At 34.3% G+C, this 25642-nt stretch overlaps 1 protein-coding gene across 1 annotated transcript; it reads right to left on the reverse strand.

The window, feature by feature from the left end:
- Positions 1-1538: 1538 nt before the first annotated feature.
- Positions 1539-25642, reverse strand: LOC105778662 (nuclear pore complex protein NUP205). Its single transcript, XM_012602446.2, has 45 exons — positions 25292-25642; positions 25094-25189; positions 24627-24701; positions 24413-24517; positions 24181-24291; positions 23040-23199; positions 21027-21112; positions 20763-20885; positions 20437-20664; positions 19818-19907; positions 18893-19048; positions 18277-18393; positions 17975-18181; positions 16854-16955; positions 16554-16697; positions 16091-16221; positions 15898-16017; positions 15016-15139; positions 14293-14490; positions 13401-13519; positions 13163-13313; positions 12933-13045; positions 12760-12841; positions 12528-12614; positions 12339-12416; positions 11566-11769; positions 10815-10907; positions 10624-10737; positions 10339-10509; positions 10184-10239; positions 10031-10103; positions 9744-9934; positions 9534-9660; positions 8052-8129; positions 7400-7564; positions 6244-6408; positions 6027-6161; positions 4738-4881; positions 4144-4266; positions 3926-4021; positions 3688-3825; positions 3447-3547; positions 3138-3257; positions 2396-2528; positions 1539-1903 (listed from the first exon to the last, which is right to left on the reverse strand). The coding sequence occupies exons 1-45, from the start codon at positions 25430-25432 to the stop codon at positions 1820-1822; spliced, it is 5655 nt and encodes a 1884-aa protein (XP_012457900.1). The 5' UTR covers positions 25433-25642; the 3' UTR covers positions 1539-1819.

Raw genomic sequence — 25642 nt, forward strand, 5'->3', positions numbered from 1 at the left:
TATGAGTCACGAACACATAGTTCGTCACTTACTCAGGATTGAGGTTAGTCGTACTATGAACGTCACAAGTGAATAAATCCATAAACAAATCTAGAATTTATTCTATTTGGATTTTGTCCAAATCACATTTATGTCTCTATCTTTTGGAAGTTATCCGCTCCAATATCTAAGAAAAGGTATCTCCCTAATAGTACTTGATAGACGACGTAATAGTATTTTAATCGACTTTATCAATTTTGATTAGACTATAGACCTTTTTTAGATTATCTACTAATATAAATTGTCTTCTCGCATTCTGATCCAATCACATAATACAACTTATTATTAGATAAAAATAAGATAATCAATGAGTCAATATTTGTTTTCATTATGCTTTACGTGCAAAAATCGATAACGACATTATACAAAAGATGTTAATGATAATGGTGGAATTTTATTAAACTAATTTGTTGGAAAAATTATATACATAAAGTAAATAGACGATATTACTACATTAAGGGCATCAAATCCCAAAAGCACTAAGTTCCTTTTGAGGTTTCTCCAACTTGGTTATCTCTTCAGCAAGTAAGGACTCCTTTCCTTCCACCGATTTGATCACCTTTGTATATTCTTGCAACAACTTAGTATTCACATCACACACTTGTTCCCATTTATCAAGCATAGTCTTACAGTTCTACAAAAACTCTTCTCCAAAAATTTCCCTTCAAACTCATCATCATTGTGAACAGTGACACTAGTTGTGAATAGCACGTTGTTACTAATGGTGAACAAGTTGAATGGTAAAATATTAAATATATTTTCTTGAAAATTTTATTAGGGATAAAATTGGAATGAAAAATTATTTAATTAAATATAAATATAGAAGTTTATTTTAGGAAATAGAAAAACAAAATCAGGTTCTATCAGATTACAAAATGTTGGGTCAAAAAGTCTTTGTGAAAACTATTATTAGAATGCTAATTCTTCCCCAAGCTTAACTCAATTTTTATTAAATTATCTTTTCAATAAATTTTAGCTAATTTTATGATTTCAACCAAATATTTTTGAGTGGTCACGCACCATTTTCTATTGGAACATAATATTCAAGTTAAGTATTTAACATAATAATAATAATTAAAAATATTTTATTTTCTAATATTATTTATTCACTAACCGATGCATTATATTCCAACCGACCAAAATTGATTGAAAGGTATAGACCAAAATTTTCATCAATGCAAAGAAAGTGCTACTTGCGGCGGTGGGCACTGGCCTATACAACAGTGCAAAACCGACTACCATGTGGTCAATCGCACCTAAAACAATTGATGGCTTAATTCATTCCTAATTGTTATGCAAAAAGATATCTCTTACTATTTTCTGTATTACTTGTAAACCAATCCAAGTAATTATTATGCAAAACTGTTTGTCCTGTTTTGACTCCTGGTATGACACATGAAATGCTTATACTTGATTTGAAATGCAACTTGTTTAAATGCTGCCCACTTCTATTTGTATTCTGTCAGAAAACAAGCTTCAAATCAGAGACGATGAGCAACTTTGTTCAAATTAAATGGCTGCTTGGGCTTAAACTTATACCTCAACAGACAACATGAAATTAGTTTCAACACCTACATTAATATTGTATTCTTCCCCAATACGCTAAAGAAATTTTTAAAAAAATAAAATAATAATAACAACAACAATAATAATAATAATAATAGAAAGCGTCAAATGCACGAATTGTTGTTACATTCTTAATTTACAAACAGGGGGTAGTGACTGGTAATGTGAATAATTTCGATTACCGCCTTTCGAAATATCCTCGCTCATTAAACCATTATCCAGCAAACTTTTGTATCGCCATTTCTTTCAGTGAAGCAACTGATCTGCGGAAGACCTTAAGGTTGTGACCTACTTTTTCCTGAGAAGACGAGAAACAACAATAAAAATGAAGTCACCATGTTCCAACAATGAAAACCAAGTGCAGAGATGTAGCTGAAAACAAAACCATGATAACACAAGCCTCAAAGAAATCCAAGGCGAGTATAAATTTTTGAATAAACTTTAGACTAAGTGCCTCAATTTCTTACTAATTTCCCAAAAGTTAAAACTCATTGACCAAGTTTCAAGTTCATGACACCGCCATCATTCCAAACAGACTAAAAAAAAAATTTTGACACTGTCAGTATTGCCAACCTGGTGTTCAATGTCAATTTAGCAGTAAAGCTATTAATTCAGAATTTCAACCACTACAGTAGATAAAGTAAAGATACATTGTTCCATGTCTAATACTAATTCTCATATGGCATGAGGATATTTTATGATAACAACAGGAGCTCGAGCTCCAAGAAGGAAAATTGTGCATTCTAGGAAAAGGAATGAGGTTTATACAGAGATCAGGGAAACGGCTTACCTCACTTAATAACTCGAGTCGTTCTAAAAGTGGAATTAGCTTTCCGCACAGCAAAGAAATCTCTTGCCCAGAGTCAGGCTCGGCACCATATGTAATGGTTTTCATGCTTCCATTCGTATTGAATACACCAGAGCTGCCATGAAAGCCAGGAATTCAATCTAAGACAACTTGCAAAACAACACATATATTGGAAAAGAGAGCTAAAATGAGAGAACATAACATCAATCTGCTGTGCCTGACATTCGGATATCAACTGGCCTATAAGGACAAATCATGCTATAACTGAACCTAAAAAAAGGGAAGAGAGGTATGTGGATGGCAGAGGCAAATGTTTTATGACTACTGCACATTCTAACTTAGATCACTTAGTTCTAAAATATATTATCTACTAGAACTGTTGATCACTCACTATCACAAAAGAGAGCCAGATAGAGAGTTAAAGAACTTTCTTCTACACTTCAAAATCCTACAAATACAGGATTCCAACACAACTTTAACACCTCATCCAACTTGCTTCAATACTCTTACAGCAGTCTTAACCATCTCATTCCTTGTGGCTTATCAATACTAAGCACCAAAACCATGCAACAAAATAAGATTATTAAAAAACAAGAGGACTAGCCGATATGGGTTCACCAATTTTTGAAAATTACAGAATGACCAGAACCATGTACATACACACAAAGTACTGAGGAAAATAACATCACTCATCAACAAAACCAAAGGGCAAAAGACAAAGCACCTATCCTGAAAATGGATTATGATGACATTCAATACATGCTCCACAAGAGGAAGTAACAGAGAAATTAGCTGATCCCTATTACCAGCTACTTGGCACATTTCAACCATTGCTATATATCGCCTGTAAAACATGAAAGCCACATCATCAAAAAATAGATTACATGGAGGATGCACCAGAACACTATTACCACCACAAATGCAAGTTACAAAACCATCACTAAGGAAGTTATATATATGTTCTGTATGAACTTTCTAATAAATTAAACAAAAAGAAAAGGCAAAGCAAAGAAAAGCCAAAAAAATTTGATACCTTTTTTGTATGTCATCAGATGCCGAAACCAAATCTTGCCTAATACACATATTTATGACTTCATCCACCTCCTGTCTTGATAGTTCATTTATGTCTCGAATCTGCAAACTCGAGAAAAAGTAATAAGTTTTTACTTCCAAGGGGTAAGAAGAGAAGCAATGTAAATGCAGAAAGGGTATCCAGGTGCAAGAAAAAAGGACATAATTGAGATCTTTCACAACTTAATTCAATCCAACAATACCTTATTCAGAAGTAATGATTTTTCATCAGCTGCTCTTTCTAGGGAATTTATGACACCATTAAGAAGCGAACAAAGTAAATTAAGTGTTGGCTGCTGCAGGCTAACAGGAGAATGGTATTCAGGAGAGTCATCTGAAACCTGCAACAAGTTGATGGATGAAGCATATTTCTTTGTATTCAAAGAGTATGCTATAATTAAAAGATATATATATAGATGAAAGAATTTGCTTCAAACATACCTGCAGTCTAAGGGATTTCTTAGTGACCAAAAAGTAGAGATAAGAACTCAGGCTAAAGCATAATTGAAAAACACTGAGTTCTGACTTCCTCTGATTCTGTCATCCAGTGGAAAGAAAAAAATAGAGTTCTAACTTCATCAGATTCTAATCATTTGAAAAAAAGGATAAAAAATACATGTGTAGCATCTGCAGCACCTTCAGAAGAGACATTAGCATACCTCAGGAGATCTAGTTGAGATTGAAAGAAAGGGTCTGTCTGAATCACAAGAGAAAAGAATATGCATCATACTAAAAAGCCCTTGAACAAAACCATACTCGCCACTTTCTTCATAAGGCCAAACCTATAATGAAAAAAAGGGAAACAAGTGTCATCAAATCAAAAGTTTATGATGATAACATGAATCCTTTTCTCTTGTATATTCAAACAGAAAATTTACATGGCTATTTATACTAAAAGAATAGGGCTATCTAAGGAAACATAATCAATACATGAAATCAATAATCCTAATTTTAAGCTAATCTAATCCCTAAAAATCAGTAATGAGATTAGCTAAGATAAGCTGTCAACAGTTTATTTGATTAACACAAAAGAAGAGACTATCAACAAGAAAGAGAAGAAAGATGATCAATATAACATGAAGATGAGAACCACTAGAAAAGAAGGTAGGGAGGTAGTAATTTTGAATCTTTTAAAACCATATACCTTCAAAGTGTCCAAAAAGCACCAATCAAGCAGATAATTGCTACCTGATTGCAAGTATAAAAATTTAGAGCCAGATAATATTACAGCAGCACACATCAAAGGTTCTTACTTTGCTAAGTATACCAACAACAAGATTGATCTGCTCCATCATCAAGTCATCAGCTCCAGAAACATCTTCCCGAAGAATGTGATCAAAGACCAAATGATGTCCTTTCACAAAATCTATGACTTCACGAACAATTTTATTCTTCACCTATAAAACAAAGCACACAGGAATAGGAGGAAACCCGCATCAGGTACAACAGAGAATGAAGATCAGGAAAAGGACTAATAAGAACATAAGAAAGAAAATAAATAGTGGCTCATGAAAATTTGAGAGAGGAACCAAGATTGAATGCAAGGAAATCCAGCTAAAATCCTAGCAGCAATGTTTCTGCTCTGCCATGTCTCAGATGCTTTAGTTCAGATGAACATGACTCATTGCAGATGTCAAACAAGGGAGTCATAAAGAAGCTATCAATCAATCTCAATTCAAATGTTAAGGAGCTTGAACTCATTTCTTGAGCTTTAGTTTGAAACCATCATAAGCTTGATAAAAATTAATTTAACAATAACGCCAATCATTATTAATCATAATCAGAAATATGACAGCAGCAAGAAGAGTGGCTTAGGATAAAAGATTTGAAGCCAGAGCTCAACTCTTACACTCAAGCTTGAAATCAACTTTGAGTAACAGACATGATTATTATAATAACAATGGCAGGAACCTTAAATGAGTTAATGCGTTTAATTAGGTTTGGTTATTATTTATATTACATGATCTCTGCTTCCTCCAAAACCAAAATCATATTTGTTTAAAAATAAAAAATTGCATAAAATAACACCAAATCCAGCATAATGACTCAGTATAGAAGCAAAATTATGGTTCTTATTATCCATGACAGTTAAACTACAATTTTCAATCCTTCACAACTACTACATACCTTTGATCCACATGCACTTTTTTACTTTAGGTTTGTGAAACAAAAAGACAAATATAAGAAGTGACAATGAAATGAAGCCTTCAATAAATAGAATACCAAGCTCGAGCGATGTCAATTAGAACCATCTAAAAACTGCTATGTAGCTAGTGGGATAACATTATTTATTATGGTTAGCTTCCAAACATGGATACATGTCCAGTACGAGTCACTTTAACTTTCTGAGAGTTTTACCTCAGATTCAGAGAGTCATACCCTCATCCTCATATCTTCTTATGTAATGCAAAAACATTAAAGAGGTGAAAACTTTGTTGAATTCTGCAGTTAAACCAGACTCAAAGGATGGATAGGAATAAATTCCTTTCATTACAAGCAATAAGTGACCACACTTCAAAGACAATAAAGAGTACCAACTAACCTCAAAAAACTCAGATGTATCAACCAAAGATGTCAAAGAGAACACCACTCTCAATACAGGAGTTACAATCATTCGCTGTTTGTCAACGTCCACAGCCACATCTCTCCTCAGCTTCGTCTCAACCCTCAAACTTCCCTGGTGGATAGTTTAATTTCTATCAAATCAAAAACTTCAGGAAAATAAATATCATAATAACCACAAATATTTGCAATTTCACCTGTAAGTTAACTGCCCTGCATGAAGCAATATGCTCCAAAGCACCCATAGAAAATAAAACCTGTGCCCCAGACTTCCCATATTTGTGGCAAATTCTCAGAAGCAAAGCGAGTTCAGCTTCAAGAGTACAAGCCCGTTGCATTGAGTCAAGTGAATGACCACCATCCTGAAACAATATTCATACAGTTCATATGCAATGCATGAGACAAATGGAGCTTATAGAGGTTAAAGATCTCAGGTAATGCTTCTTCAGATTTTCCTTTTTCATTCTGGGGGTGGGGGGAGGTTGTCAGGAAGCAGAAGGGGGAGCAATTGGAAAACTGTTCAGGAGATGGGAACAAATCTATATTCACATATAAACAATTAACACAAGGGAAGTATTCTTTTGCCAAAAACTTGTGTGCAAGTCAAAATTACCACAAGCAACAAGATGGAGAGCATTAAAAAAGTTTTAACATTTAAGGCCCTAGCTCCGGGAGGGCATAACCGGGCAAATGGCCCTTGGTGAAAAAAGAAACATTGATTAATATTATTAATTATGGATAAAAAATAACATGGCAGCATGTATAATGCACTTTAGCCAGCTAATACCAAAATAAATCTTTATTTTCAACTTAATGACCAATCTAATCACATTTCCCCAACTAATAAATTTAATATCAGAAAAATAACATCTTATGATGGGATGATGGAAACTATGCTAGTTGAGGGGTTACAGTATTTAAGACTTCATATCTTACGGATTTTTCATATAATTAGATTGTTTTATATATTAATTAGTATTTTATTTCTTTCCAAGCATTACAATTTTTAGTGTTATATTTGGTATTTTGTTTTATTAGGGTTTTGAGTTTAGTTATAAATACCTAAATATTTTAGTTTTGAGTAGGCTTTTTATGATGAATATTTGAGTTATTGTGAATAGTGATATTGATTATTGAAATTTACTAGTTCAATTCTTTCTAGTTTTCTAGCCTAGTTCTTCTTGTTCTCTTCCAATTTCATTTGTTCCTTCCTAATTGCTTCCATATATTTCTGATTTTCCCTCTACATTTCTATATTTTATCTCCCCTATCTTCTTGTTCTACATTTTTCATGCTTATAAACATAATATATAGCAAATAATTCAGCAACTAGTTTATGAAGAATACACATACCGCAGAAGAAAAACTACTAATACTCATTAAGCAAGACCTCAAAAATCCTCTACTTTGAAGTTGACTTAAGAAATATCTCTGATGATCGATACAAACTACTGCATCCAGAACGTAGAGTGATATGGTCTTGCCAGGTTCACTGCCATGAGTTGCATCCTTTATTACCTGCAGTTTGAAATTGAATAGATATGAAACCAGAATGAGAAAGAAAAAACCACCAAAATACAGATATATGACATTCCCCCATATCAACCAGAATAAGAATGACATTCTATACAACAGCATGAATCTCCAGCAGAAAAATTTTACAATCAAGAAAACTTTTCAAATTAAGAAACTTGAGGAATTATAGAAAAATTAAACTGCAAAACTATTTAAAACAGTTCATCTGAAAACAATATCAATAAAGAGGATAAATTATGTTAAACCTGTAAAATAACAAAATCACTGCTCTGATTTTCACATGTATGAATCCAAAAAATACGTCACTAGTTTTTCAGGTTGATAGAATTCAAAAGCTGGAGAGATCAGTAGACTGCGTATATGAATTCAAAGGAGCTGTATGGATACACACAACAAACATATAGAGCATTCCAATGCACACAAACCAGGAGTTCTTTTTTGGGGGTGGGGGGGGGGGGGGCGGACTCACCAAGTCTAAGATGGCTTGAGCCTCCTTCCTTAAGACTGAAAAGTTGGCACGAGCTAGTTCTGCCTGTTCTTTGTCAATCTGCAAAATGTGGATCAGTGCCAATGAAGTATTTCTTCAATTAACATAGGCTTAATTATATACTTGGCCCTTGAACTTGGCACCTTCTCCTATTTTGGTACCTAATTTTTTTGGACTACATTAGTACCCAAATTTTCATTCCGCCAAACCTTTTCTTGTTTATGTAACACCATTTGAAAATTAAAGAAAAAGTTTAAAATTCAAAAATATATGTAAGAACCTTTAACTTTTAAAAAAACACCTCCAAAATCAGCTGGAATATCATGTCTAAAACGTTGTATGATTAAAGTTTCAACATTTTTATTCTGGGAAAAGAAATTGGAAGCTACTCTCTATCATAAGAACAAAAGAAAAACAAAACTGTAAGCTAGAGCCCAAAAAGAACTTGAATTCTTCATTTTATATATACCGACTAGAGGAATCTAAAGCAATAAAAATCATGCAAGGCAGAGAGGATAACAACACTTCATATCCAACCCATAAAATTCCTGCCACATATATCTCATAGAAATGAAACATTAGGGGATTCAGAGATTGATAATCAGAAATGAGGGTAAACACAGAAAATGTTTTATATTATATAACTTTAAAAAATTATAAAACCCTCCCTGATAGCATTACGAAAAGAAAAGAGATACGTAAGGCTTGCAAAGTTGTTTTCTTGAGTGATTATTTATAAAAAAGTTGGTGACTTCTGATGAGATTTAACACTGCTTTAATCTCTATCGCGGTCAACTCATCCACACTTTAGTCTCTGACAAGGTCTTATTGCAGGGACCTCATTCACCGAGGATACAAAAGCTAGAACCGGCTTCAACCTCTCCCTTCCAACCACCATAAGAAATAGTACATATCTGACGGTGGTTAGAGTCATTGATGGCGGCAATTTGTATCTCAGTATGTGGATCAAAGTGGTGGACAGGGAAAGAAAAAGAGAACGTTTCAAAAACTTGCCCAGAATTTGGCTAAGGTTGATGATGATACTAGCGGTAGTGATGGAGAAGAAGAGTGAGAAGTTTACGGTTTTAAAGTTTAGGGGGTTTCATTTTAACTAAACAAAAGTAAATAAAATAAATAAAATGAAAGTAAAATAAAATAATGAAAAGTTTTTTATTTTAATTTATGAATTTATTAAATCGTATCTTTTTCATTTTAGGTGATGACATGGCACGCCCTCAAAATGCTACATCATCACTAATAAACGGCATTACAAAAATGGGGCAAAAGGTTTGATGGAATGAAAGTTCGGGTACTAATGTGGATCTATGGTCCCAAAAAGAAAAATTAAGTACCAACATGGGTGAAGGTGCCAAGTTCAAGAGCCAAATATATAACTAAGCTATTGACATAAAAACTGCAACATAGAGAAGAAATAACCGGAAAAAGGTTTTAGAGAGTACATACCTTCTGGAGATCTAACTCCTCACCATCTTGCTCATCAAGCAGCAACTGCTGAAGAACTGATGTTGGCACATTAGGAACAAGCATATGCTGACAATACTGGAAATAGCTCAGAAGCAAAGCATATTGACTGAAGACAGATACAACAGAAAGGTCAGGTAACAACTGAACAACAAGCAAAGAAAAGCACCAGCTCTGTAACAAGAACCATACCGCCTCCTCAACGCCTCTGATGATTCATTTCTCAAAATTGTCATGATAAGCTTAAACAGTAGTGAGTGGCAAGCACCATTCGATAATTGTTTCACCATGATAATATCAAGACATGTGATATTATCTGAGCTAAAACCACCAGGGAATAAGAATCTATCATCTCGTAGTTTTGCCATGCATGTAAGAGCAACCTAGCAACATTTCGTGCAGAAGGCAAGTAATTAGAACCACTGACATAAAAAGGAATGCTAGGCAATAAGTTCACAAGTTTGAGTTCAGTAGGTTACCTGGCTCAATATAAACGCCATTTTCAATGAGCAGTCTGGAGAGGCAGAAGCACCAAGACATGCATCAAGAATCCTGACAATCAAGGGAGAAATAAGCAACACTGCAAGTCAATTACAAGAAAGAAATGTACTAGTGATGACAGGAAAGCATACTGATATAAAATTTCAGATCGATTTTCAAGCGACGAGATTCTTCTTGATACAGAAACCTGCCACAGCACATGGTACAGACATAGGGCATGAGAATATGAAATATTTTTTAAAAAACAAAAACTGAGTTTGGACAAACCAACTACAAGTGGTCAGACCTCCACAATATGTGACCAACCAGTTAACATATGAAGTTGGGCAGCCTGTTCCTCAAGGTTTTTGTTGTATCTCCATCCCCATCTCAACAACTGCTGAATTGTCTCTCTAACCTCATTCAGCTCGGCTTCATTACCAAAGTTACTCAACTGAGGATAAACAGAGTTGAACTTCTGAAATAACAAAATTAGATCAAACTCAGCTATATATATATATATATATATAACATTAAAGCAACAAAACCTCTTATTTTGAGGCAAGTTTTCTTTTAAGAAAGAGGAGCAGACCTGCCAAAGTTTATCGCGAAGTGAAGCAAGATCAATTAGACGATCACCACGTTCAGAGTAGTAATAGATGCCACCCTTTCCAGAAGTTGATGGATTTCTTAGTATGTCCTCTACCTAGAAAAGCAGAAATGAGCAAGCACAGATGACAGGTAGTTTCAGAATCAGAGCTACTATCAGTCGGAGGATTTTACCAGCAAATTATATTTCATATTAGAAATAATTTGAGAAAGATTCATAGTGGTGTCGGGAGATCTGAATTGAACCACTTCAAGCAACTCTGACACCTGAAATTAATCTCAAATAAGTGCAACAATGTGAGACATCAAACCAACTTCAACTCTTCTTAAAGGATATGACACTATTAATACACACCAGAAAATGCATCTCATGCAAAGTATAAGACTAGGATTAATAGCATACATGGAAACAATAGTCAAAAAGATTCAAAACCCTGCCAATAATGGAAAGTAAATAAAGGAACAATGCAACATGCATCAGCATGTATACAACAAGCATAAAACTTAGACTGAACTTTCAAAAGTTCCCAAAATTCTTGTCAAAGTTTCTTGTGACTGTTGATACAGCCAAAATTAATAATTAAAAAAGAAAAGGAACCACCACTTTGAAACAAGCATAAAACATAGACTGAACTTTCAAAAGTTCCCAAAATTCTTGTCAAAGTTTCTTGTGACTGTTGATACAGCCAAAATTTAATAATTAAAAAAGAAAAGGAACCACCACTTTGACTCATAAAACATATACCAGGGGAATCGAGAAGAGGAAAAACTACATCAGTAGCAACAGCAGTGAAAAGAACTACTAGAAACTGAAACTAAACTCACTTTTTGATAACCATCAACTTCTCTTTTTTCTTAAGATCATCAGCCATGTGAGGAAATTTATTTATTCCAATTTGTAATAGATACAAGTAACTAGAAATACCTTGGTCTTACTGATGGTTCTGGTTGCAGTATGTTCCTTGTTATTTTGCAGAATTAAGGACTGAGTGATTACATCAGTGCCAGTTTCAACAACATCCTGCCCAAAAAGGTGAGCAAGGATACTCTGACAAGCCTCTCTATGATGGGGACTACTCATGTAAGCAGCATGTAATTCAACAGCTAAAAGTTTCAACAGCCATGCTCTCTGCCGAAGACAAGGAGCAAAAGTTAAGAAAAATAGTACAATATAGCTCACAAGAAATTTTCAAATAATAGAACTTAATTCTGAATCTGTTGGGGATGAAGCTTACACCATAATGACCATTAATCAATGTAAAATAATACCAAGCAACTGGTTTCAAAATATATTTAACAAACTTCAGATAAAAAAAAGGTAAATACAAAATTGTTTAATAAATGAGCTTAAAAAGGCCTGACATAAGACTAGGGTGCTTTAAGCAAAACAGAGAAAATAAGGGGGAAAAGGCTTATTTAATCTTGTTGGGAGTAAAACATAAGACAGGTTACTGAGATGATTGTTATCAAGTATTAATCAAGTCAAGTGTGAAGGGTCAAGCTCAGATTATAAATTTAATTGAGAAGATAGTCAACTTCCATGAGGGAAGTTGCCAAAAAGTTTTAATCCAGAAAACAATGCCCCATCAGATTTGCCTCAGTTGCATCTCACAATAAAAAAGAAAATGGCACTACAACTTGGTCAAAACGATGCATTAACAAAAGCATAAAACTAAATTAACCAGGAAAGAAAAAAACCTGATGCAGAGAACTGATACGAAGTGCCTGGTTGCTATTTCGTTTAGGAAGTGGAGCAACACCTACAGAATCAAGATGCTGCCACATAAAAATGCATAAGATTTAGTTCCTTGAAACAAGCAAAACGCATGAGAGAGAGACACATCAACTAAAATCATTAAATCTTTAAATCATCAAAGCATGTTATACCTTTACAAAGAAATGGTATTTTTTGTTACTCAAAAGATCCAGGGTAGGTCCGCATGTTAATGGATCCAAACACAACTCGTAAAGAAGCTGCATCAGTGAACAAGTAAATTTTTCTAAGAAATAATCCCACTTCTTTAGAAATTTGAGAAGCTATGAATGAGAATAGATCTCATCCGAATGCAAGAAACTTTCCATTTAAGAAACCTAATATACAAGATAGAGTAGCTCTAACCTGAAAACCAAATTCATGAAGCCATGCATTTACATCTGGCTTTGAAAGGTTCTCCAAGATTTCAAGGATAACCTTCAAACAGCTGTAAGATAATAATGAGTGTATTGCAGAAGGGTCCAAGCGAACATTTACATAAATAAACATGAATGTATTTGAAAAACTAGCAACAAAACCTGAAATGGAATTTTGGCTGCAAAAGTGTCCGCTCAATGGAGGTATCAAGATCAAACTTAAGCAGTAAATGTGTAATATTTGGTGCGGGCCGACTGACATTATCAATCAGGAGCTGAAAATATCACAAAAGTTACGCAGAAGTTCAAGACACTGCTCAAAGCACTTGAACTACTAAAGACCACAATAAATAAATAAACAAAAAATACACACACTACAAATCCAGATTAACCTGCATTATCAGAATTCCAGGATCATCACGACTGTTCTCTATAACCTGACATTCTTGTGATCGAAACTCAAGGCAAGAAGCATAGTCCTCAACCAATGAAGTTGCAACATTGGATTTCAGCAGTAGCTGAACCAGCCCAACCATGCGAGAACTTCACCCAAGGTAGAATTAAAAATTTAAATCAAATTCCAAAGAATCAGAAAGAGAGATAAGAGAAATGTTGTCCAATTGAGCCAACCTTAGAATGCTCATGATTTTGATAGAGGATTGCTGAATTTGTGGTAGAAACTCATATCTGACATACTCCAATAAAGCAACAATTTGATTATGATCTTGCGAGAGTACAACATCCAGAGGCTGCAAGACAACATGCAAAAATTGAGGTTATTTTCTTCCCTCTGATCTAGTCACGCACATAACTAAAACATGGAAGCTATTATCAGGAAATATCAGTTGCCATAGCATGTGATGTAAAATCTACTACTTAGGGTTCAAAAAGTTAGCTGAGAATACACTGCAAGTCTGCAACCAACATGAATAGGGATGAGATGTACGTTCATCAGCTAAATTCAAACATATGAAAGACAGTAATTTTTATGATGGCCAGATGTTTGCCCAAGAAAAGACGTTCACATTATTTCACAATTATGCTCTTCAAAACCTTCTCCTAGCATTTTTACAGGCTAGCTCAAGTTTGAATTTGCATGCAAATCTTTTCTAGACACAGGGAACATGAGAGAGAGAGAGAGAGTATACAAGGAAAACAGCTCACAGATTAATAATAACCCATAATCTGTTAAAAGCCAATGGCCTTAATAGAGAAATATAGAAACAATTGACTTTAGAAAACATGCACTCTTAAATCAAGCAAAGCACCTCATTGTTTCCAAAACAAACCATGGGTCATCAACAAAAATATGTGGAATTAAAAAGCCGCAGTCAGATATAGAAGTCATACCAACTTGGTTATCACCAGAAAATTTTGCTTAGAATCCAAACCTCTCTTAAAAAGTCAGAAAAGAATTCCAAGTCTCAACCTATTGTTTTTGCAACTTAACAATATTCTACAAAGTCCATCCTAAGCTATAGAGAAGCAAAAACTAAAGATACAGCACAGTTGGAATATTTACCTGGTATAGAGGACGCCAGAAATCAGCTAAAAGTATATCCTTTTCCAAAACAAGGATTACAATTTCCAATGACAGCTGCACAGCCTTCTCTAGAAGTGGCCCATATACTTGACTATTTCTTTCAGCAATGATTGTATTCACCCCTGGCATAAGGATACTCATGATATTTCGGAAAACAGTTTTACCACTCATGAAATCCTGCCAAGAGAACATTATGTTTTTTTTGTTCTTAATATCAATGAGGTGAAAAAAAATCATATCATGAAAAATGAGGAAAATAGTAGGCAACAGGCACAAATCATTCCCATCAAACTTACCAAGAAAAAGATTATAAATAAATTTGAGCAAATTACATGCAAATTTTAAACTTGAGGAAATTATTCTTGAAGTCTAGCACAACTTTTGATGCAGTTTGTTTACAACATTAACCTTAGAAGCACTAGCACTAAAATGCCACCTTGGCAAGAAACAGATCACAGAGTCAAAGCAATAAGGGATGATTATACTAATATTGTTCAGAAGTAGAATTTCCTACGCAGAAAATAATTAGATGGCAATTAAATAATTAATGGTTGCATTAGGAAACATCAAGAGATTGCACCAAGGATAAACAATTGTGCACCAAAAATTAATAAGTTCACAGGTGAACTTGCTTCAACAGTCTTCAAAAATGGTTTTTAGCCATATAGGAAGACAGAAACAAGAAAAAGTCATGCAACATACTTTCAGCAACTCTAAGATAGGTAGCTGCATCTGAAGTGAAGATGGTTGCGTTACTGCTGAAAGTTGTGATCGGTCAATAACACTATCAAGATCTTGTTCTTGAATATCATACATCCTAAGAATCCTGCAAGTTACATTACAAGTAATGCAAAAAAAATGGGTAGGGGAGTCATATAAATAATCATAAATTTATACAAAACAAAAACTGGCATTACTTAGGCTTAGTTAGCATCACTGTTGTGGTTGGGAAAAGCTTGGTTTGGAAAAAGTGCATTTAAAAAGTGTCGGTGCTGTGAAAAAGTGCTATAAGATTTTTTCAGTGTTTGGTATTGTTGTGAGAATACAAAATGTCTAAAAAGGACATCATGTTAAAAACTGATATTATTAGATTACCAGTAATGATAATTGAATAAATTAATAGTATTAAAAATATATATAAATATGTTATGAAAATTAATTTTGAAATTTTATATAAAAAATATTTTTTTTAAAATAAAATAAAATTCTTTCATCCGAACAATACTTTTATTTTAATAATTTTAGAATTTGTAAATATATCATAAGTGAATAATGTTTTGTATTTAAAATAAAATCTCAAAATATAATTTTATACAAATTATGCAAATATGTGATAATTAATGCATATAAAAGTAAATACTTAAATAGTGTTTTTTGCCAACAGCAAAAGCACATCAAACCAGCTTTTGCTTTTGGTTCAAAAAGCACTTTTGAGGCCATTTGTTTAGCAATGCTTTTGCTTCCAAAAAATACATTCGGACATCCAAAAGCAAGGCTAAACAAGCCCTTACTCTACATGACAGGACCAAAAATATCAAAAAGGATTACCAGATTAAAACTATAGGAACTATAAGAGATACTCACATATGAAAATGCTGAAGACAAGCTACAACCAGTTGCCATTTCTCAGAAGGATCAGCATAGGCCCTTTGAGGGAATGGCCCAAAAACATGATCATATATGAACCTGAAGATGCCAAAAAATCTGCAAGAAACACACCGTGAGAAAGGTAACAGAAAGAAAATTGAAACTGAGAAAGCAAAGAAACGGTCAGTACCTACGCCCTCTATCGCTTACATCTTTTTCTTCAGCAATAAGAGCATTTAGTAGATTAAGGAAAGATATAGTCGAAGGATATTGTTCCCTCCTTGCTTCTATCTCATTCAACTCAAATTGCATATCATAAACCTGTGAATACAAAACTCAACATGAACACTATATGTATTGAATAAGCACAACACACTTCTCTTGCCAAAACTCATGGTCATTTTATCATACTTATTTGCCTGGAAATTTTGCCAGGCATATGTTAACATGAACGCTTCATGTAAAATAAGCAGTTGCTTCAGGATAATTTGTTGGACTCATAAGCTTCTATTATTAATTTTGTTTGCAAAAAGTAAACTAAGTCATAGATCTCCACATCTGATACAATTTATCAACCACCTAACCGAACAAAACATGAAAGCCAATACCTTACACCTTCACATCAACCGTTAATACTAAATAGAAAATTTAACCTGGGCTGCCATTGGTTGGCCACTAATCCCAACTTGTGACCCAACAACAACTGGTAGATCATACTGCTCAAGAAAAGTCCAAATAGTATCTTTGAGGACTGGAGAGACACGAACAAAAGTAGCGATTGTGTTCCGCAACGCACCCTGTGAAAATATATAAATATTCTTAAAAGCAATTCCTTAAAACGTCCAACCACAGCAGAAGTCTGGGAATCATCATCAACAAATTCAGATTGAAACAACATAAAGGAACTAAATAGGGAGAAAAGAAAAGACAAGGGATAAAATGATAGAACTAACCTTGAGATATGTCGGCACATTCTCATAACTAAGGAGCTTAAATAATGGTTCAATATCTGGAAACCAATTCTTTCTTTCAATAGGATTGCCATTTTGCACAACCTGTAACCAATGACAGATTACCAATTATTACATCAATGGGAAAGACAGAAAGAAGACAATGTACAATTCAGTCTATAGGAAGACAAAGATACCTAACCTAGAACAAGTAAAGATAAAAACATTCATATTAGTTTAGGACAATAAACTCACAAAGATAAATAGATATGCATGCACAAAGAGGGATATACATACAATATAAACCATGTGAGTATAAGCTACAAACAACAGAAAATGGAAAATGCACAACCAAAGAGATTAGCTTTTATAATCGCGATTCACCAATATATACACCAAGTTTATAATTGACCTCAGCAGTTTTTGCTTCTTGACGCACCCGTTCACCTTGTTTTGCAATATGATGAAGGAACATGGAGATCATAAAAATTAAACAAACATTTATGATATGTACTGCAGTGACATCTTCTATAGGAAAGGTCAAGAAATCAAAATCAAGGGAGAAACCATTTCTGAATTAAACATTCTTTATAAATCTGGAGTACTAAAACAAAATTTGAAATCAAACCAAAAAATCCAACAAACTATGACATAGGATGGAACAATATCTAAAGAAAATTCATACACCCTACCCAAGAATTTCGATCATATAAGTTATCCATACTTTCTCCATAACATTAATCATTCAAGAAAACTTAAAAGAAACAAGTGAAAATTTCCAGTACATGCAATTTAATATATTTTTATATGGGAGACCATAGGTGATGTCGAAAACCTTTGCCCAAGAGCAAATCTTACTAAATCATAAGTTTTAATTTGTTGGTGGTCAAGTATTTGCAAAGATCCTAGAAAGACGGTCTTGAGATAAATGAGAGAATGAAGAGGGCAAAAGAGAAAAGGCTAGAAAAGCAAAGATATAAAAGGAAAAAAGGATGAACGGAGTGGCAACATCTATGGAAAATATAGGGGAACAGGCAGCCGGACCTGAAAACTTCACCAGAAGAACGAGCAAATAAACATTAATCAACACACTAAAGATTGTTAAAAAAAGAAGAGGTCAAAACCTTCTGCAGAACATTCAAATATGCAACAAGAGCCTTTGCATCTCCCTCCTGGAACTCAGGTAACATGGCCCCAGCAGTTTGAAGAGACTGTTTATACTTCTCATCATAAATTGAAAGGCAATTAAATAATGTACTCCACCCTATAGAGCGGAATGCTTTACCCTGGAGTAACTCATAAACCTTTGAAGCACCTTCTTGACTAGAAGCCTGCAAAGGAAATCCAATCAAGAAAAACCATAGTGCAATAAACCCCATAAATACAACAACGGATGCTTTGCAAAACAAATAATACAATTAAATACCAGGGTACTCAGCATGTTTAAGAAAGCCACAAGAGTTTGGAAATTAGTGTGATCCTCTCCAGCAAAATTCACAAATGTCCACAAGACATCATTGCCAGACAAGAGCTCTGGTTCCTTCTGAAAGATTCACCAAATGTTAAAAGTAGGCTAAAATGATATAAGAACTAAAAAAAACACCAACATGTCAAAGAAGGAAGGCCATCTCAATGGGATTGAGAGAATATATTCTACCACAAAAAGGGAAGTTAAGCATCATTTCAAGATTCTAATATAATGTGCGTCACAAAGAAAGAATTAATTTGTTTTACACAAAAGAAATGACTCAATCTCATTATAGGGAGGTGCAGAACAGCAGCAAAATGAAAAACACAAGCATATCCATTTATCAAACAGAAATGACTTTTTTTGTGAAGCAAAAGAGAGAGTAGTAGCTTAATCAGATTAAGAAGTTAATAATCAGATTACCAAAAGAAACAACTCTCAATGCTTTATTTTCAAGTAATGAACACAATTCTTTTCCTTTTGGGTTTATAAACATCAACAGTATACTGAATATATACGTACAAAGCTTTTTGTTTTTGAAATGAATAGATCATACACAAACTGATGAACCAACCTGATAAATTTCACTCACAAACTCCAAGAGAGACACAAAAGGTAAAGGAACACCTTCAGCAGCTTGTTCACCTTGCATACTGCTATCATGCACAAAATCTCCAGCCATGCGATATGTATTAAGTGTGATCATAGCCTTCTCCTTAGATTCTTTTACCTACAGTGAAGTGTTGCAATTAAAAGGTCAAGCTGACAATGATGAAAATAAAATGGACTTTCCGATATAAAAAGCAAATAAATCTAACACAAACATATTATAGAACTAGAAGACAAGGATAAATCGAAACAGAAGGACAATGGTGCAAAAATTTTCTAAAGCAATTAATAATATGCCCTAGACCTAGTAAGTATTAAGCACACTCTTCTCCAAGCTGATTTTCCAAAAATATCTCCTCAAAGACATCATCAATGTGAAGTAATTTCCTACAAATCAGGTCTAAGTAACAAAACACATATAAAAAGCACAATGATGATCTATCATGCACAGAAAAAAGCCACTATCGTTAAATGAGATAAATTTAGATTCATTGCATCATTATCCTAAAATACATGAAATAAGAAATGTACGTGTTTGTTATGTATATAGCATTTTACATACACTCAGTTCACAATAAATTGATATGTTGCATGAAATCAAGAAAATAAACCTAGTGATGCAGGTACTAAGCACAAACCGTGATAACAAAAAATTTATCTAAGCCACCTGCATATAAACAGAAATTGATTCAATGCCCACCTACCCCAACCCTAAAGTACAGGAAAAAAAATTAAAGATACCATATTGAAACAGATATCGAAGTTGCCTTAATTTAATATCATAAAAGGACTGACAACAGAATCTGACTGATATTAGTTGTACTCCATTCAAGTTTCTTTCAACGTGCAAGCCATAAATGAGATCAGAAAATTTAAGAATTTGAACTAACCTTATCTCGGGCAACTGGGTGAGATAGAAAGCAGGTAATTAGCTTGTGCAAATAAGCATTATACATATATACCATATCCTCATCATCATTCTGCAAAAGTCACAAACAAGGTCAACTACCTTAATTACATGCTCTAAGCAACAAATATAAAGCACATCACAACATCCCCAAAAATTAAAATAAATTGTTGCTCTATCAGTCAATGAGGCCCTGGCACTATTGACAGAGGCCAAGATCCCAGACTTTGAAGGTCGGGGTTCAAGTCCCACCATCTGCAATTGTGATGTGTGGGTCTCCCTCCCACCATGTGCAAATGCCTTATGTGGGTTTTGTCCGATTCTTTCCAGATTGGTCCGCCTTTTGTCCAGTTCTTTGTCCGCTGTGCATTGTATTGGTCAGATTCTACATTGTAGTTAGTCGGACATATATTTGCACCTGTCTTATACTTGTAATTGTACGGTCAAAATTTGTTGCTATATCAAAATGATGACAACAATTAAGAAAAAAGAAAAATCAATATGAAAATCCACTATGTAAAGGGGGATGGTGCAGGTACTCCAAATTAATAAAAGCAAGAACCAGGAAATAGAGAACATCTATTCAAAAGAACTTTATCCACCTGATATGCTGCACTTCGAAGAACCTTTTCCAGCAAAAAGTGGAACACATTCTTGGCAAAAACCGATTCCAAGCAAAAATTTATGTAACCAAATTCATTTGAAGACACAGTTGATACTGCCTCACCAAGGCCAATCTCATCATGTATTAACATCAAATGTACAACCCAAGCGAGCCTTACGCCACCAACAAAGCCCTCAGAATTTGGGTCATTTACCACAGCCATCACCTAAAATGTTCAAGTGTTTCAGGAGAATAACTCCATGATTTTCGCTAAAAAATCAAGTCAACAAGGGAAAATGAAACTGAGACTGTAGTTCATCTTACAGTATCTTGGAATTCTTTTCTAAAAGAAGCATCATGAGAGAGGATGGATGATTTATCAGATAATGCACTAAGAGCATCTGATACGAAAGCAATGACAAGGAAGAAAAGAAGACTATGTGTAATCTGCATAGAAATGAACAATAATAATAAGCGTCTGGAAGCATACAGAAGCATGTGCATAAATCATCTGTCTGCACATATTGCAAGACAAGAAACATAAAAGGAAAATCTTTTCCACAGAAAATTATAGAGAAAATGGCATGCCTGATGTTTTAAGGTGTCACTGCTCTCACTAAGTTCAGCAGCACTATCTTTTAAAACAGAAAAGACATCCTTAACGTCTTTCGGACCTACATGATAAAAATGTCTAATTAATTGTTAACATGAGAAAAAATAAAATATACAGGCTGTTTAGATTTGTTAAAATCAGTAAAATGTCAAATAAAAAGGTGGTGTGCAGAACAAATGTAGACACAGTGTACATCCTGTGATTAGAATCCAGGTCTTAGACGAAGTTCCAGTAATAGCCTAGTTCATTTTTCCAGTATTTGGTATATTCATGGATTAAAATATAAAAGATTTTCCCTTTTTTGTATTAATTTTACCCCTTTTCTATCAAAATGAAAAACAAAGAATAGAGATTACCACATAAATTCGTTAAACCAACACCAATCAGCTTCATAATAGGCTGCTATGGGAAAACGACCACTAAACAAAACATAGAACCTCATAAAACCATGGAAATCTTCTTTGTGCAGTGTAATTTTGAAGTTGGCAGTTAATATTCAATTTGAGTTGAGCGTTCAGGATCCTACAACTTTTTCTTTAACATGGCTTTGTTTTTTTTTCTACCATCAGGATAACCAATATTAAGGTTTCAAACTTCATTTAAAAATTTGGGCAGATACTACCAGCATTAATCACAACAAAGGGGCAATGTATAGCCTCCTATGATAAGATCAAAGCAAATCTCATGCTACATTATCCTAGGCAACAATGCTCCCAACCTAGTTATAGTTTATGATGTTCAGTCTTTCCATGTTGAAAACCTTTAAATAACCACCAAAAGGGGGGGAAAGGTCTTGAAGAATCAAGATTTTGGTGGCAGAACCGGAAAATGACAGAAGCTCCACAATATCACATGAAGCATACAACTAAACCAAAAGAAACCCAAGTCAAAATGAGAACATCATGGATGGACATAACATTTCCTACTAATTAGTTTATAACCCCCTACTCTATATCCTAAAGAAGCTACTCAAACAAAGCAAATAGCTCAGAAATTATTTTACTGCTGGTTTATAGGTTGCCCATCATTGTTAGTGTTACTTCACAATTCAAAAGCATCACAACTTGAAACTGAAATTACAAGAGCTTGAAGTTAGATTTTCTATGCAAGAGAATCTTAAAGTTAGAACCCTGAACTCTCAACATCATCAGGGATTCCAAGTTACAGCAGCAAAGACCACACCATACATTCAAAAATAACCCCTCATAAGAAAAATTTATAACACAAGTTTTGCACTCAAACATACTTCAAATCCTTCAAAAGAACCATATCCATCTAGATTAATATCTACTTCCATCTTGTAGAAATGCTAAATTCCTCCTACACGCTGCATTACCAATTTTCACACCAACTATTGCAGAATAACGTAAACTATAGACAATGAAACAGCCAAAAGACCAAGTAGTGGGGTTTGCATAAAATAGTACCGAAAAAACAATTTCAACAAGAATTGGAAACAAAGTTTTTTGAGTCTAGATGGTTTAACCTCCTTGCTCACTCCTTTCTCAGATTTTGATTAATGAGTGGGGCTAAATTTAATCAATTAAAGCAAAAAGTAAACCTCTATGAAGTACATAAACCAACTATAACAAACTAAGCATTTCCCACTATGTAGGATCTACGAATCATCATGCATCATTGTTGGCTCTATACAAAGCAATATGCTCAATAAGATCAACATACATAAGATACTTTATAAATCCTCTTTGCTCTTTCAATCCTTATCATGACACGGGTACTATATCAAATCATATCTTCTCTACATGTCCCTCTTTGCATGTTTGAAACACTATTTAGTAGTACTATTTTTAGCCAACAGACTGGAACAGTAACATTACTTTAGAAGCTAAGAAATGACATTAATTTAATATAATGTGGGCTATAAGGATGACAAGCAGAAATCACTGCAAAAGCATGTCCTACCATTCAATCAAATGTGGATTACTGCCATATGTCACTGCAAAAAGTGCATTGAATTGTCTGCTTACCTGTCCGCACAACTAGAACTGAAAGGACAAGGCAATGTCCAAGTAAAAGCCGTTCCCTACAGACCACTGCTCGCCGCTCAACAAGGGCACCTCTAGAATCAAGAAGATAATGTTCAGAGAGAGGCCCACCTAGACCAGCTGGTTCTTCCCGATTGAGTTCCTAAGCCAATGACAATCAATTGCATTTAAAAGACCAAACAGAAAAGTACTAGAGGAAAGCTCATATTCAATGCCAACAAGAAAGGGAATGTTATCCTAAAACCAATCACCTACGATTCACCAAAGTGAAATGAGATAAAGATCAACTAAATGCATCTTTAAAATGACGGTTGTACTCAAATATGAAATCTCATAACATATAACCTGATACCACTTACAACTACTTCACAAAATAAATATGTAAAAAAGGTGGGTTCAAGTTCAATTCTGCAACTCAAACTATAAATCAAGTTGACAATCAGGCTAATTAGGCCATTCTATTCAAAAAAGAAAGGAAAAAAATGATTTAGATTTAAAGAAAGTTAAACTAACCAGGTGGTAATGCTATACAGTTCTATAAACTAGATTACAAAAGAATTTCACTTAGAAAATTTCCAATATAATGTACTTGTTAAATGCTCATAGACATAGGTACATCATTTGGCGAAGAAAAGAAATCAGTCCATCAAATCCACTAGAAAACAGATCATATTCACGGTTATCTACATCATTGGGCATGCTCTATATAGTTCCCTGGCTCTATAACAAGTAGTTCAAGTAGAGTTTAGTAGTAAAACTAAAGGAAAGAAACACTTATATTATACGTTTACCTTTAAGCTATATGATTCTCAAATAAACCACATATCTGATAGACATAAATATTAAGTCATTTATTCCATCTTATCATGAAATATATGTAATGGACTACTCAAATGAAGACCATCACAAAATCCAGAAATAATGATCAAATCAAATGTTGAACCATTCAGAACAATAATGATGGTTAGGCAGATTATGGACAATTGCAAATCAATGAGCTATCAATTCTCTCACAACTGGACAATATTAACAATCTAAAATAAGAATAAGAATTAATGCAAAAAAGACAGACCCATTCTCAGAAGGCATACTACGAAAGCAACCATTTTACAAAGTTCCACACCTTTATTAGAGAAATCAATCGCTGTCTAAGTCCAGCATTGATAAGATCTTCCAGGTACTTTTGAATATCAGCCACAAGACCAGCTTCAAGTCCCGGATCAATCACAGCAGCCTACCAAAAAAAAACAATTATCAGTTCTTACAACAACAGCAACAAAAAGAAAAAAAAAATGAAAGAACAGAATTGCAACCAAATGATGCAGGATGTTGAATGGCATTAGGGAGGGAATTACCCTCAAAAGTGTATAGAGAGCCATCACTATATCTCGCCTCTCAGAATACCAAAGTCCCGCAGCAAGGCGTAAAATCTCTAGTGGTCCTCGTCCAACTAAGCCCCACTGGAAATTTTTCATAATAAAACATAAATACCCGCACAAAAACATTAGTGTACAAGCATGGAACAACAGAATTATTAAAAATTTGCACAGACAGAAAGGACAAAGATACCTCTTGGTTGGCAGAAACAAGCAATTGAACGCAGTCTATCTCATTAAGATAGAGCTCATCACTCAATTTCAATGCCTATAATCAAAAGTAGCATGGTAATAAGATAATAACATTGCAGATGATAAAGATTAAATGGCATAATCAACTTAGTTCCAACAACGTCGTCATAATGCAGCAATTTTTTCCACAGTGAAGAAATTACTAAAATTGAACCCAATGGAACCATATTACCATATCAAGGTTGGTAAATGGACTCATGAAAAACAAAAAAACACATAGTAATTCCCTCTCCATCCAAGAACCACGTTAAACCGTACCGACTTAAAGTATTTCACCTAACTTTTAAGCCAATTTCTAATTAACAGTCCAAAACAAAGCCTAAAATCAACGCCTCATTTTCATAAGAAAAGAAACTGCAAAAGGAATAGAAAATAAATGGCAAAGCATTAAAGCAAAATTCAACTGACAATTTGAACATCTTGATCGTCAAGCGAGATTGGCGGAGAATCCGGAAGTCTCAATTCTTTGGACCGAACCTGCGCCCGGTCTGAGGGTCTCGGGGGCTACAAAATCCGCAATTTTTTTAAAGAATTAATAAAGGAACGAACAATATAGCAGCAAAAAAAAAAAGAGCTTTCGCACAAATTGTAGAGGAAAGAAAATACCGGATAGGAGAGGAGAGATTTGAGAGAGGGAAGTAAGGTTCGAATGGCGTGAAGGAGCTCGATTCGCTGCGCCGGCGATGGAGGAAAAGGATTTACGACAGAGGATTCGATGATGGAGAGGAGTTGCTTTGGCGTCACCATCTTTGTTTAATGAAACCTTAAGAGAGAGAGGACGAGATCTTGGAAATGAGTAGCATATAGAGGAAAAAAGAATGGGAGGAAAACAGAGAAAGTGGACAAGTAAATGGATGTCGGAGAGTAAAAAAGGAGAGGGATGGACTCGGCAGAAAGGAGAAGACAGGAAAAAAATAGAAACCCTCCCTAAGCCCTAAAATCTAATCTAACGGGTCG

This window comes from Gossypium raimondii, chromosome 7 (assembly GCF_025698545.1).
Source record: "Gossypium raimondii isolate GPD5lz chromosome 7, ASM2569854v1, whole genome shotgun sequence".
Lineage (NCBI taxonomy): Eukaryota > Viridiplantae > Streptophyta > Magnoliopsida > Malvales > Malvaceae > Gossypium > Gossypium raimondii.